This window comes from Pelobates fuscus, chromosome 3, assembly GCF_036172605.1.
Source record: "Pelobates fuscus isolate aPelFus1 chromosome 3, aPelFus1.pri, whole genome shotgun sequence".
Lineage (NCBI taxonomy): Eukaryota > Metazoa > Chordata > Amphibia > Anura > Pelobatidae > Pelobates > Pelobates fuscus.
This window is the reverse complement of record NC_086319.1, coordinates 33438153-33452240: the sequence shown is the minus strand read 5'-3', so window position 1 is coordinate 33452240 and position 14088 is coordinate 33438153. Positions and strand designations below refer to the sequence as shown.

General features: G+C 43.0%; 2 protein-coding genes across 2 annotated transcripts in view; both read left to right on the top strand.

The window, feature by feature from the left end:
* LOC134600717 (uncharacterized) overlaps positions 1 to 4107 on the top strand; it is a 92085-nt gene extending 87978 nt beyond the window's left edge. The window contains exon 14 of the mRNA XM_063445102.1: positions 3965 to 4107. Within this exon, the coding sequence (XP_063301172.1) occupies positions 3965 to 3995 (31 nt within the window). The 3' untranslated portion in view covers positions 3996 to 4107. The remainder of the gene's footprint in view (positions 1 to 3964) is intronic.
* A 4421-nt stretch (positions 4108 to 8528) lies between these two features.
* The window catches only part of TMEM168 (transmembrane protein 168), a 36183-nt gene continuing 30623 nt past the window's right edge, over positions 8529 to 14088 (top strand). Inside the window, exons 1-2 of the mRNA XM_063446876.1 lie at positions 8529 to 8788; positions 11884 to 13133. Of these exons, the coding sequence (XP_063302946.1) occupies positions 11997 to 13133 (1137 nt within the window). The 5' untranslated portion in view covers positions 8529 to 8788; positions 11884 to 11996. The remainder of the gene's footprint in view (positions 8789 to 11883; positions 13134 to 14088) is intronic.

Here is a 14088-nt window from a genome sequence, read left to right as displayed (position 1 = left end):
GAGAGGTGTCTGTTTCGTGAGGTGTGCGTCAAATACGTTATAAGTAAATTAACAATTCAAACAGTTCAAACGGTAACACAAGTAATGTTAAAGAGGTTGGTGCTCTGTGGCACAGTGAGGCGCTTCTTGGCACAAAAGGGGTCAGATGATTGGGGTCCCATGTTCGGGCCGCCGGTGGTGTTTCTTCTCCTTCCATAGCGGGTAGTCCCAGAGCCTGCAGGAGTTGTGGTGCGTCCGCAATGGACATGAGCTTATAGGCAGCTCCTTGGTGAGTCACGGTCAGACTCCTTGGGGGTCCCCATCTATAGTTTAGGCCAGCGTCCCGCAAGCGGCCGGTGATTGGTCTGAGCGATTTGCGCCACTGCAGTGTGGACCTCGTAAGGTCTTGATAGAACGTGAGATGTGTATTCTCAAACAGGTATGGCGTTTTGTCGCGCACTGCGGCCATAATGCTTCTTTTATCTTGTAGAGAGGAAAACCGGACTATTACATCGCGGGTGACATTAGGGGGTGCATTCGGGTGCTGTGGCAGCCTGTATGCCCCGTCCAGGGTCAGTTTCCTGGCTGTGTGTTGGGGTAGAATAGTGGCCAGCAGTCGCCTCAGGTAGTGTGGTAACTCTTCCGATGAGACCCCGTCGGGTATGCCCCTCACCTTGATGTGATGCCTCCTGCTTCTATCCTCTATGTTCGCCAAGCGTGCAGTTAGGTTTTGTTGTGAGGATTCGACGTTCCGGAGAGCGTCTTGCAGGTGAGATATGTTGCCGCGTAAATCTAAAATGTCCTCTTCAGAGACGCGGACCCTGTCTGTTACCGCCTTAACCTCTTCTTTGAGTACAGCTGTGTCAGCAGCTAGCATTTGCTTAATGTCCAGCAGGAATTGTTGAATGTCTTGTTTGGTGGCCAGTTCTTGCCCAGCTAGTGGTGCTGCTATATTGAGAGTCCTGTCTGGGACCGTGAGCTGTGCTTGTGGGTCTGCCCGTACCTCTAGGTTAGTTGAAGTGGAGGCCTTTGGGCCTTCCGCGTGCGCCATCTTGGGTTGTGATGTACACTGCAGCAGGGTTCCGATATCCCTCGTCTCAGTCACTGTGCCAGCGGGTGTCCTCTGGGAACGGCGCCCCATGTTGAGTGTATCGCCCTGCATGTTAGGTTGGTTGTGTTCCGCTGTGCTGCGGAGGTTTGTTGCTGGGTATCCCCTTAGGAGCGCTTCAATCTCAGGCAGAGTAGGCCGGTAGTTTGTGTTTCACTTTCCTCGGCTTAGTAGCGTATATAAACGGCATCCGTCCGGGCTGGGAAGCCTCCTGGGTTATTAGCAGTATATTTCTCGCGTTGATGGTTGGCAGTTGTAGGAGTAATTGTCCCAAATTGCAGGATTGCTGAGGAGCCCCAAGAAGATGCGTCTGTTCTCGTTCATGAGCAGGCTCCGCCGAAGAAGTGGGTTTTTAACGACTTTTTAAAGGAGTGGAGACTGGGTGAGCATCTAACGGAGGAAGGAAGCGAGTTCCACAGGAACGATGCAGCCCTCGAGAAATCCTGAAGGTGAGCATCAGAGGTGGGAGTACGGACAGAAGATAGACGTAAGTCCTCAGCAGATCGTAAGGGCCTAGACGAGACATACTTGTGTATAAGGGAGGATAGATAGGTGGGAGCAGCATTATGTAGCGATTTGAAAGCAAGAACTAGAATTTTAAATTGAGCTTTATATTTTATAGGAAGCCAATGTAGGGACTAACAGAAGGGTGAGGCATGGGAGGTGCGGGCGGACACGAAGGTGAGCCTCGCTGCCACATTCATTATGGACTGTAACGGCGCAAGTTGGGAGCACTTAAGACCACTGAGAAGCAGATTACAGTAGTCAAGGCGAGAAAGGACAGTGAATGGACCAACACCTCAGTCGCATCTGGCGTTAAGTAGGGGCGGATGCGCGCAATGTTTTTGAGATGGAAATGACAGGATTTGGCAATAGATTGAATATGAGGCTTGAAGGAGAGGTCGGAGTCAAAGAGAACTCCTAGGCAGCGAGCCTGCGTGGTGGAGCTGATGGTAGCACCGTTGACTTGGAGGGAGACAGACACAGGAGTAACAACACTTGAGGGAGGAAAGACCAGAATTTCAGTTTTGGTCAAGTTTAGTTTAACCCCTTAAGGACACATGACATGTCTGACATGTCATGATTCCCTTTTATTCCAGAAGTTTGGTCCTTAAGGGGTTAAGGAAATGGGCAGCCATCCAGTTAGAAAAAGCAGAGAGGCAGTCAGAGACACTAGTCAAGAGGGACGGGGAGAGATCAGGAGAGGACAGGTAGATTTGCGTGTCATCTGCATAGAAATGATATTGGAAGCCAAAGGAGCTAATGAGTTTACCAAGGGAGGCAGTATAGATGGAGAACAGTAGGGGACCAAGGATTGAACCTTGGGGGACACCAACAGAGAAGAGTTGGGGAGAAGCAGCAGAGCCAGAGAAAGAAACACTGAAAGAGCGCTGGGAGAGGTAGAAGGAGCACAAGGAGAGAGCAATATCTTGTAGACCGATATTGCAGAGGATGAGAAGAAGCTGTTGATGATCAACAGTGTCAAAAGCCGCAGACAGGTCAAGGAGAATTAGGATAGCGTAGTGACCACGAGATTTTGCAGCGAGTAGATCATTGGATACTTTGGTCAGTGCCGTTTCCACAGAGTGCTTAGCGCGGAAACCAGGGTCTAGCAGAGAGTTGGACTAGCAGAGAGTTGGACTCAAGGAGGGTCTAGCAGAGAGTTGGACTCAAGGAAGTCTGTCAATCTTGCATACACAATTCTTTCAAGGATCTTAGATGCAAAAGGCAGTAGCGAGATAGGACGATAGTTGGTTGGGGAGTTAGGGGCAAGATTGGGCTTCTTTGGAATTGGGGTTACAGTTGCATGTTTGAAGGGGATGGAAATATACCAGAGGAGAGCGAGAGATTGAGAATTTTAGTGAGAGGTGGAGAAAGAGAAGAAGACAGAGTACGGATGAGATGCGAGGGAATTGGATCTAGGGAGCAGGTGGTGGGGCAGGAGGACTGGAGCAGAGCAGAAACCTCTTCCAATGTAGCGGGTGCGAATGAACATAGAACAGCAGAGGGAGTGAAGTTAGGGGAAGTATTGTAAGGGGAAGAAGAAAGATGAGAGATCTCTTCTCTGATTGTAGAGATCTTGTCAGTGAAGTGAGTTGCAAAGTCTGAGGTGGTCAAGTTAGTAGGTGGAGGAGGAACAGCAGGGCGAAGAAGAGAGTTAAATGTGTGAAATAGTCGTTTATATATATATATATATACACACACTCCACATCATCCCTTGTCCATTCCTTCTGTCATCCTAATACTAGGATACAGTTATTAATACAGATATTAAATTTGAGGTAGGTTCCACCAATGCAACTAATACATACGATGTACACAAATCAAGACATCCAAAATCTTTTGAACATTACATGTGTCTTTAGATACTAAAGTAACAGTTTTCCTGAAATTGATATGAATTTTTCGGCATTTTTACGGCCAGCCCAGGAGTGTATCCAAAAGATTGTTAACAAAGCGATTAATTGATTTATATAATAGAGTTTTGTTTTTATATCAATGATTTATTTCTTTTTTAGTTCACATACATTGGCCCTGTCTTAAAATCAAAAGTATTCTGACAATGTATTTTCATTCTTGTTACATCGATATACCAACCATTTATGACCTCAGCGATATTGATTAAAATACCATTGTTAATCAGACAATTTACAAGAATCCATTAATCCTTTAAAAACTGTACAGTTTATGAATTACACTTGCTGTATGCATAATGCTATGCTGCTAAATAATTGCTACGGAATATAATATTGGCTGCAATATACTATACTGTCTGAAGTACGGAGTGAGTGTTCAGTAAGCGGAGACTATCAATATTTGATACATATTTTATACCAAGACAATTAATGATGTTACCTCTCTTTTTTTCTTTAACAGACCATGGGAAATTAACAAGAGGAATCTGTAAGAAAAAACACCACTCACTGCACGTTTGTCTGGGTTTTTCTTTGTGTTTCACCTTGTGGATGACAAAGAAGTAATAAAAATAAACCTCAAAATCAAACTTGTCACATGAAAAACTTTGTGTTTCATAATTTTATTTTGAACAGTAACGCGTCACAGGTATCAAAGATAACAGATTTCAAATAATTGTTGTACGATTTGGGTACCATGGTCTATTTAAAGTAACTTGCTGGAGTTTAACATGGTTATTCACGTAAAGGAACACTATAGTCACCACAGCCAATACAAATGAATGTATTTGTTCTAGTGTCTTTACCCTATCCCTGCAGCCTTAGCGCTGTAAACACTGACTTTTAAGAGAAAAGGCAGTGCTTACATTGCTGGATAGTTACATCTCTAGTGGCAGTTACTCAGATGGCCACTAGAGGTACTTCCTAGTCGAGTTAAGCAGTTTGCATGGAGGTGCCGAACGTTCCCTATAGAGATGCATTGATTCAATGCATCTCAACAAGGAGATGGTCACTGGCGCAATGTTTTGCCACGCATGCACAAGAGTCTCCCAATGCTTTCCTATGTGAAAGCATTGGATTGGCTGAGATCATCAAGAATGATCTCAACCATGGAGGCGGGAACAGCCTCGGCGACACCGTCGTGGTGAAACGGTGATTCCTGCACTATATTTTCAGGAATACATGTTTCTATTCCTGACACTATAGTGTTCCTTTAAGTGAGAATTTCTGTGAGTTCAAAGTGAATCCTCACATTTAGGTCAAAACAGCTGAATTAAAAAAAAATTCCTGGTCAGTTCTGTTTTCACTTTGGCGTTACGGAATACTCCAACCCTTTTTAGTGAACAGTAATTAGTCTAATTACCATGGAACAGCGCCAGGGGACTCATGGCGTCATAACTATTACAGCAGACTGTAGTAGTTTTGGTGCTTAGAGGGCCCATTTATATCTATTAGCCTTGAAACATGTACCATGCTTTCCTAGACACATTACTTCTACATTCTGTAGGTAACTACATAAAAGGTGCTGCCCTGTAGTATGTATGATGGGAATACTGCAGAGGCACAATAATGGAGAATTACAGTTTCTTTTTATTGGACTAAGATGTCTGTAGTGACAAGATTTTGGGAGTTCCTCCCTTTATAAAGGATAAGATATTTTGACCACAGAAAAAACAGGAGAATGATTCCCCTGCACCCCTGTGCCAACAAACAACAAGCAGAGAATTCGCCATCTTGCATCATGAGGTGACAGAGCCATTTAAATGTTTTACTGTTGTGAGAGGTTATATAATTTGTGACATTGTTTGCTGCATGGTACACACACCCTGCAATAAACCACGATACAAACTGTGACAGCAAATCTGCACAAATACTATATACACTTACAGCAGTAAAACATATAAAATCCAGGGATCATTGTCCTGTACATCAAGAAATGTGATCAGGGATCTTACATGTATCAATCCATCCAACAACAAATTGAAAGAATGAACGCACACTGACATCGATAACACTTCATGGAGAAAACCATTACTGCACAACAGTTAGGCTATTTCATTCAGAACATTAAAATCAAAATAATCTAAAGGAACTTGGGTGAAAGTGTACTTTTGCCTATTTTATTATTTTTCAATTTTACTAAAAGCAAATAGCGTATTTTATTATTAACAGTCATTAAAAACGTTGTGGGCGCTGCGGTGGGTCCTGTGTGTCCATTTGGGGAGCCCTGCATTGTGTGGTCTATGTGCATAGTACACGGATTGCTGTGTGTTCAAAGGAATACCTTGCATTGGATGCTCTGTGTGCCCATCAGGGTGCCTGTAATGAATGCTGCTCTGCCAAGGAATATCCTTCATTGGGTGCTGTCCTATACCAAGTACTGTCTGTGCCAATGAGGGTGCCCTGCAATGGGTGCACATGTAATGTCTGTGCACAGGAATACCTTGCACTGGGTGATGTCCATGCCCATCAGAGTTCCCTGTCTGTACCAGTGAGGGTGCTCTGCAATGGGTGCTGTTTGTGCCTGTGAGAGTGCTCTTCAATGGGTGCTGTCTGTACCAGTGAGGATGCTCTGCAAGGGGTGCTGTTTGTGCCAGTGAGGGTGCTTTGCAATGGGTGCTGTCTGTGCCAGTGAGGTAGCTCTGCAATGGTTGCTGTCTGTGCCAGTGAGGGTGCTCTGCAATGGCTGCTGTCTACGCCAGTGATGTAACGCTGCAATGGGGTTAGGGTACTTTGCAAATGGGTGCTGTCTCGGCCAGTGAGGGTGCTTTGCAATGGGTGTTATCTGGGCTAGTGAGGGTGCTCTGCAATGGGTGCTGTCTGTGCCAGTGATGTAGCTCTGCAATGGGGTGAGGGTGCTCTGCAAATGGGTGCTGTCTGGGCCAGTGAGCGTGCTCTGCAATGGGTGTTTTCTGGGCTAGTGAGGGTGCTCTGCAATGGGTGCTGTCTGTGCCAGTGATGTAGCTCTGCAATGAGGTGAGGGTGCTCTGCAAATGGGTGCTGTCTGGGCCAGTGAGGGTGCTCTGCAATGGGTGCTGTCTGTGCCAGTGAAGTAGCTCTGCAATGGGGTGAGGGTGCTGTCTGGGCCAGTGAGGGTGCTCTGCAATGGGTGCTGTCTGTGCCAGTGAGGGTGCTCTGCAATGGGTGTTGTCTGGGCCAGTGAGGGTTCTTTGCAATGGGTGCTAGCTACACCTATGAGGGTGCTCTGCAAGGGATGCGCACCATAATAGGTAGAAAATACACTATAATACATGTGAACGAACGGTAAATAATAAAATACGCTAAAATACACTTTTACCGGAACTTGAAAAATACAAGGGAAAGCAGAGACCATAGTGATATTTTTCTTTAACGCTAAAGATAATGGACTAAATGTGTGTTGGGGCTTCTTAAAGGAGGTTTTATACTTTTCTACCCTACCCTTACGTGTCACTATACCCCACTTCCTCTAGCATGTAAGCTTATACAGGATCCTCAACCGCCTTTGTTCCTATGCGTTCAACTTGTCGGGTTTACAAATACTTCTCTGTTAGTCCACCCATTATACAGCACTGCAGAATTTGTTGGCACTTTATAAATAATATTAGGAGTACTTTTCTTCTTCCCATTGAGCTGGTATATACTTTGACACTACAGCCATATAAAGTATGTATATAAACAATCAGCGCTGTATTTGCCGCAAGGCAGACAAAGACTTTTTCTTGGGCGGCACTTCCCAGGGGGCGGCAAAAAAACACCACCCCCAAATGCCCAGGCTAATGCCTTGTTAGCCTCGGGGCAGGCTGCAGCTGAGCTCCAGGACGTGCAGCAAGGGAGCGCTGATTTGTGAGCTCTCCCTGCGTCATATTCTGGCTCCCAGCATCACTCTGCGGCGCATGAGGGAGCTGAGCAGAGAGATATCATAAATCAGCACTCTCTCGCCGCCCACCTGGACCTCAACTGGCTGCCTGCCTGCTCAAACAGCCCGTCCAGCAGCCCCCACTGGGTCCTAGGTAAAAAATACACCCAGCTCTCCCAAAGGTAGGGAGGCTGGGTGGATTTAAATTAAAATAAAAATAATCTGTGAGTGTTGGGGGGAAATGTGTGTGTGTCTGTCAGTGTGTATATCTGTCAGTGTGCATGTGTGTGTATATCTGTCAGTGTGTCTGTGAGTGTGTCTTTCAGTGAATGTGTGTGAGTGAGTGTGTCAGTGATTGAGTGAGTGAATGTCTGTCAGTGTGTGTCTGAGTGATTGTGTATGTTGGTGTGTATCTGTGAGTGAATGTATGTGTGTGTTAGACTGTGTCAAATCAGTGAGTGTGTGTGTATGTCAGTGTATCTGAGTGTGTTTGTCAGTCAAAGGGTGTGTTAGTCTTTAACAGAAAGAGGTGGGGCAAATTTAAATTAGGGGGTGCCCGAGTTCCGTCATTCCTAGGGCAGCACATATCTAAAATACACTTAGGCTTGTGTATTTGTATACACCAGTGACCCTTCTCTAACTTGCTGTCTCCTCATTCAACAATCCCAGGAAGGTTTACGAAACCCTTGAAGATTTTTTGTTTTTCCTGCTTTCACCTCTGCATTACAGTTATCTTAGTTTGCATGTTCACTGTGATATTACCCATTGTACAGCGCTCCCTAAAAGCTTGTCACTACAAATGTCTCAAAAGTCCAGTAAAAGCAGGGATTTACAAGAAACTGCGAGAAAACTTCATTATTTTAACATCTACATTACTGGACTCCAATACCTCACCTCCAATATAGTCACATGTAATGCAGGATGGAGCTAAAACCACACTAACCCCCAACACAGTGTCCTTGATTGGTTCCCTGACTTCCCTCCTGCAGCACATGAATGCTGCATACTACAAGCTATACTGTGTACAAACTGCATACAGTGAATGCAGTCATGGTGAGCTCTGTATAAGCTGGGGTCACTGTGTATGTGAATTGAGACAGACAGACAATGCAGCCAGCAACTCCACCCATCCTCCTTCTCCGCCTCCTCTGGAGCCCGGAAGTGACGTCACCAGCCACAGCAGGTCTGCCCAGAGCAGGGCTCCGCACGTCACTTCCGGCCACCGGAGCCGCACCGGCCTGCCCGTCACGTGACCTGGCGACCAGCCTGGAGGCGGGGCCAGCCCTGTGAATGCCGGAAGCGACATGGGCTGCGATTGGCGGGTCAGCTGAACGGGGCCCGGTGACCGCCGGTGAGATACGGCTAAACCTTGCATTGCTGCCTCCCGGGATCCCGCGCCCTCCGTGACAGCCTGTGGGACCCGCACTGGGTCAATGGCACACCGGCCGGGTAATAACTAACTTTACCGGTTAAACTCACCGCCCTGTGTGGAGTTATTACACAGATACAATGTCACCCGACACAATGTAACACCTTCACTACTACTAAACCTGGATCTTATAGCACAGGGAGAGATACAATGTAACACCTTCACTACTACCACTAATAGATACAATATAACACCTTTATCTTTACTAAATCTGTATCTTATAGGGCAGGGGGTCTATAAAATATAACACCTTTATCTTTACTAAATCTGTATCTTATAGGGCAGGGGGTCTATAAAATATAACACCTTTATCTTTACTAAATCTGTATCTTATAGGGCAGGGGGTCTATAAAATATAACACCTTTATCTTTACTAAATCTGTATCTTATAGGGCAGGGGGGTCTATAAAATATAACACCTTTTATCTTTACTAAATCTGTATCTTATAGGGCAGGGGGTCTATAAAATATAACACCTTTATCTTTACTAAATCTGTATCTTATAGGGCAGGGGGGTCTATAAAATATAACACCTTTATCTTTACTAAATCTGTATCTTATAGGGCAGGGGGTCTATAAAATATAACACCTTTATCTTTACTAAATCTGTATCTTATAGGGCAGGGATGGATGAACTGTAACACTAAAGTTTTATATTCTAGTACTAAAGTAGGAGTGGATACAATGTAACACTCTCACCTTATTACATCATTGTCCTCTAAGGTAGGGATGTACAAATGTAACACTTTCCCCTTTACTAAATCCTTATCTTATAGTTCAATGGCAAGGATCTATAAAGTGTAACACTTTAACCTTTACTCTATCCTTGTCCTCTAAGGCAGGGATGGGCAAAATGTAACTCCCAACTGTTGTATCCTCCAGGCTGACACAGTAACACTGGAGTTGTAGTTCTACAATGTCTGAAGTGTCTGCCTTTTACCTTGCTCCAAAGGCAACAAGACTATTCTTTGTTTTTCTTTTATCCTGATGACATCTATGTTCTCTATCTTATGTATATACTTATATTTTTTTTATCTGTCTGTGCAGCTATCTATTTTGTCATGTCTTGGCTAGGTTTGGACTGAGTATGTATTGTTCCCTAGGTCAAAGACGATTTCTACCCCTCCATAACATTATAAAGTTTGATCATTTTACTTTCCAGGGAGCAGGAAATAAGGAAATGAAAAAAGTTAAAAAATACCACAGCTTCTATTTTGTCTCTACTTTTTAAAACTACAATGCCGTGTTTCTTTGTAACACAATCTAGTATAACTATATCTCTTATCTCTGCACTGGGGATAATAGAAAATTACTATTTAAAATCTAATTTACAATCCAATAATTTGTCATAGGCTCTGGATATTGCAAACTGTAAAATAGTTTTTTTTATTATTATTATTTTGTATTATTATTTGTTCGTTATGGGCAATCGATAAGCCTTTGGTGTGTTTTGGAAGTGCTGGGATTTTCAGCTGCAATTAAATGTTTGGATTGCTATTGCTAACATACAGTAAGGACATATGCATGCACAAGGCTAAATAAATACATTTACATTTTCAATGCAATTAATAGTTTTAAACCCTTTTATAGTGTTAGCTTGAGAATTGTCAGTGATGAAAGAGTTTGCAAAATTATCCTAATTATTTCAGCATGATGGTTATCTCATATTATAAATATCACTGTAACTTTTAGGAAATAAAGTTTTAATTTTTTTATTAAGGCTTTATGCGTTTGCATCCTTCTAAAAATGCATTTAGGAAATACATCTGCTGCAAGTAAATATTTTACTCCAGACAATTTTTGAGATAAGCATATTTGTAAAATGATATCACTCAAATATTGGTTTAGAAAGCTTCCTAAACACAGCAATAGTCCGTACATTGATAATAAATCAATCAGGTCAGCAATTTACTAATAGAAACATTTTTAGGAACTGATTTTAAAACATTTGTTTGCATATATTGTCAACTTGTGATTACAGAGCATTTGGTGCCTAAAATGTTCTACATAAATAAACATTCTCAGTATTTGTAAGATAGACTCTGGAAAGGCTGACCACTCACCTCCACCTATAGGGAGCTTAATGGGATTATGTCTCCTTAGATGTACAAATTCCATAAATTAGGTGGACAACTTCAAAAGCCATTAGCGACAACTGACCTTCAGTCAGAAGTACATTTGTTAATTACATCTTGGCACAGATTCATTACATCCTAAATCGGGGGTAGGCAACCTTCAGCACTCCAGATGTTGTGGACTACATCTCCCATAATGCTCCTGCAGGCATAATGCTGGCAAAGCATCATGGAAGATGAAGTCCACAACATCTAGAGAGCCAAAGGGTTGCTGACCCTGTTCCTAAAGGTACAAGATCTGGCCCCCCTAAATTTTCTGTATTTTTTTGTTGTTTTTTTGACAAATTTTATTTTAGGTTTTCCAAAATAATGATAGTACAGAAAGAAAAGCATGGAAATTATTAGTCACAATCATCAGTGACTGGGTTTAGAATATTTTCAGGTTTAGATCACAGGTGACCTTTATGAGCTGATACCATTACCTAGCATAATACCACTCACTGCATATTCATTGTTACCATTGGCAGAATATCCGCTGTCATTGAGGAAGATTATCTGAATAGATAAGAGGATGTTGTTTTTCTTCATCCATTTACTTGTGTAGTTGTCCCCTCTTTATTTTGTAGAGTAGCCCCCGGGCCAAGGGTCAGCTCCCTCCCCAACCACGCTTGATTAGGTACCACAAGCAATGCTGAATCGAGCTGGCCCCCTTATGTTAAATGATGTGTACCTGAGCCACTTCTTGTTTATAAACAGCTAGTTTAATTACAGTAAATTACAAATGAGTAAAGCAATGAAAATTAGTTCAGAGTTCATAACAAATGATATACTGTAAGTCATGTGTTTTCGAGACTTTTAAAACGCACTCCACTTCCTAAAACTGAGTTTTGTTGGTTGAACCCATGATGTCTGTTGGAATGAGAGGTAAATATAGTTTAAAACTCACAAACATGTTATCTATTTCCCTATTTAGTAACATACTATTTGTGGTTTATTCTTCTCTTAAGTGTAATTGAAACTTTCTTTCTTCCCCTCTTTAGGCCAGTCTGCAATATGGTCTGAATAAGAAGCACAATGTATTACCCATTATAAAAGATACATCAAGCAATATTGACTACACGTTTGTTGGGAAGGTTTACTTTCACCAGTTTACATGTGCAGGTCACTTCGTTACTGCGTTAGCCACTGTTTGCACGCAGCAATGACAAAGCTAGAGGACGCAAACCGAGAAGTCAACATGCATTCTTCAATACGATACCTTGGCTACTTAGCCAGGATAACTTTACTCGTCGCTATTTGCATGGGTCTTTATGTTAGGTGGGAGCAAACGGAGGATTCCTTGATATTAGTAATATTCATATTGGGCCTATTTATCCTTGGCATAGCCAGCATCCTATACTATTATTTTTCAATGGAAGCAGCCAGTCTAAGCCTGTCCAATCTTTGGTTTGGATTCCTGCTTGGCCTTCTTTGTTTCATTGACAATTCCACGTTCCGGCATGATGTAAAGGAAGAAGCAACACAATACTTACTGGTTTCCTCTATTACTATAAGATGTTTGTGTGCACTGGTGGAGAGAATTTGTGGGTGTGTGAGGCATCGCCCCACCCTTCTGACATCTGCAGAATTTCTGGAACTGGTTGGTTTTGCAATTGCCAGCACCATCATGCTTTTAGAAAAGTCCATTAGCATAATATTGCTGGTGGCTGCATTTTCCTTGATAATAATCGATTTACGGATGAAGACCTTCTTTGCAATTCCAAACCTGGTGACCTTTGCTGTTCTTACGCCTGTGCTGTTTTTTCCTTCATTGCAAATTCCTGTGAACCCATTTGCCTTGTCGTGCTTTTTCTGTTGCATCGTTAGCGAGCCACTTCTAGACGTGTACTTCAGTGGACTCTCTGTCACAGAACGGTGGAAACCATATTTGTATCGTGGATCAATTTGCCGGAGACTTTCAGTAATTGCAGTTGGGATAATTGAGATAATCTTTTTTGTACTGTCAGCCTTAAAACTAAGTGACTTAAACCTTTGGTATTTTGTCATTCCCGGCTTTTCTATTTTTGGGATTTTTTGGTTGGTCTGTCATATTATACTTGTAATTACTCTCTGGGGTTTCCATACCAAGCTGAGTGATTGTCACAAGGTGTACTATACCCACAGGCAAGACCACAACAGCCTTGACAGAGTAATGGCTTCAAAAGGAATGCGCCATTTTTGCCTAATTTCAGAACGTCTGGTCTTTTTTAGCCTCCTTGCAACAGCTGTTTTCGGTGCCGTGTCCTGGCAGGTAAGCGTGCTTTTTAATTACATTTTTTTTTTTTTTTTTTTTTTTTTTACTCACTGAGCTATGACCAGGGCCACCATTAGGAGGTACAACCAATTAAGCTTTTACGAGGGTTCTGCTGTTCAGGGGAACCACCAAGCCTAGGCCATATTCCTGCACTCCCGTGTACACACACAGGCCCCAGGTGTGTAGTATAATGAAGAGGTGGCACAGCTGACTCCAGAATTCACCTCCGGCAGTGTCCTCTCACGCGCCCAGGCTGTCTGAGCGTTGCTGCGCTTTGCCATTGCAATGCTTTGCCTGGCACGCAAGAGGAGCTGCTGTCTTGCTGCTAGGGGTGTAACATGAAGTCTGGGCCACCCTCTTCAACATACAAGCAAGCTGGAGCCTGCACTGTGCCACGGAACCACCATGGAATCTAGTGTTCCCTCTCTCTGGCCACAGGTAAGAAGCAGGGAGGGGGGAATAAAACAAATACAAAATAAATATATATAATTCTTTTTAATTTTACAAATACATAAATAAAAATGAAGAAAATGCTTACTGCCCACAGAAGCCTCTATCCTACCCCAAAAATGTATACACACACATCCCCCTTCCACAAGGTAGCATGTTTTAGAATACTTTGTGCAAGGGAGATTTTTTTTTTATTTCTCTTTCAGGAGAGTTTAGAAACCTATGGAGTTTATGCAGCAAACCGTGAACTGTAGAGCATTGGCAAGGGGACTCTACATTTTTGCCTTATAGGAAAAAATAGCCAAATTGTTTGCAATTAAAATTGGTAAATTCTCCACAAAATCTGGTTTAAGGGGATACTATAGTGCCAAAAATCAAAAGCTGTAGTCCTGGCACTATAGCTCCCTTTGCCTCTCCCCCCCCTCCTCCCCTTCCCCCCTTTTTTAATTTTTATAAACTTGGCAAGAATTCTAGTTGTAGAGCTTCATTAAAGGGACACTAT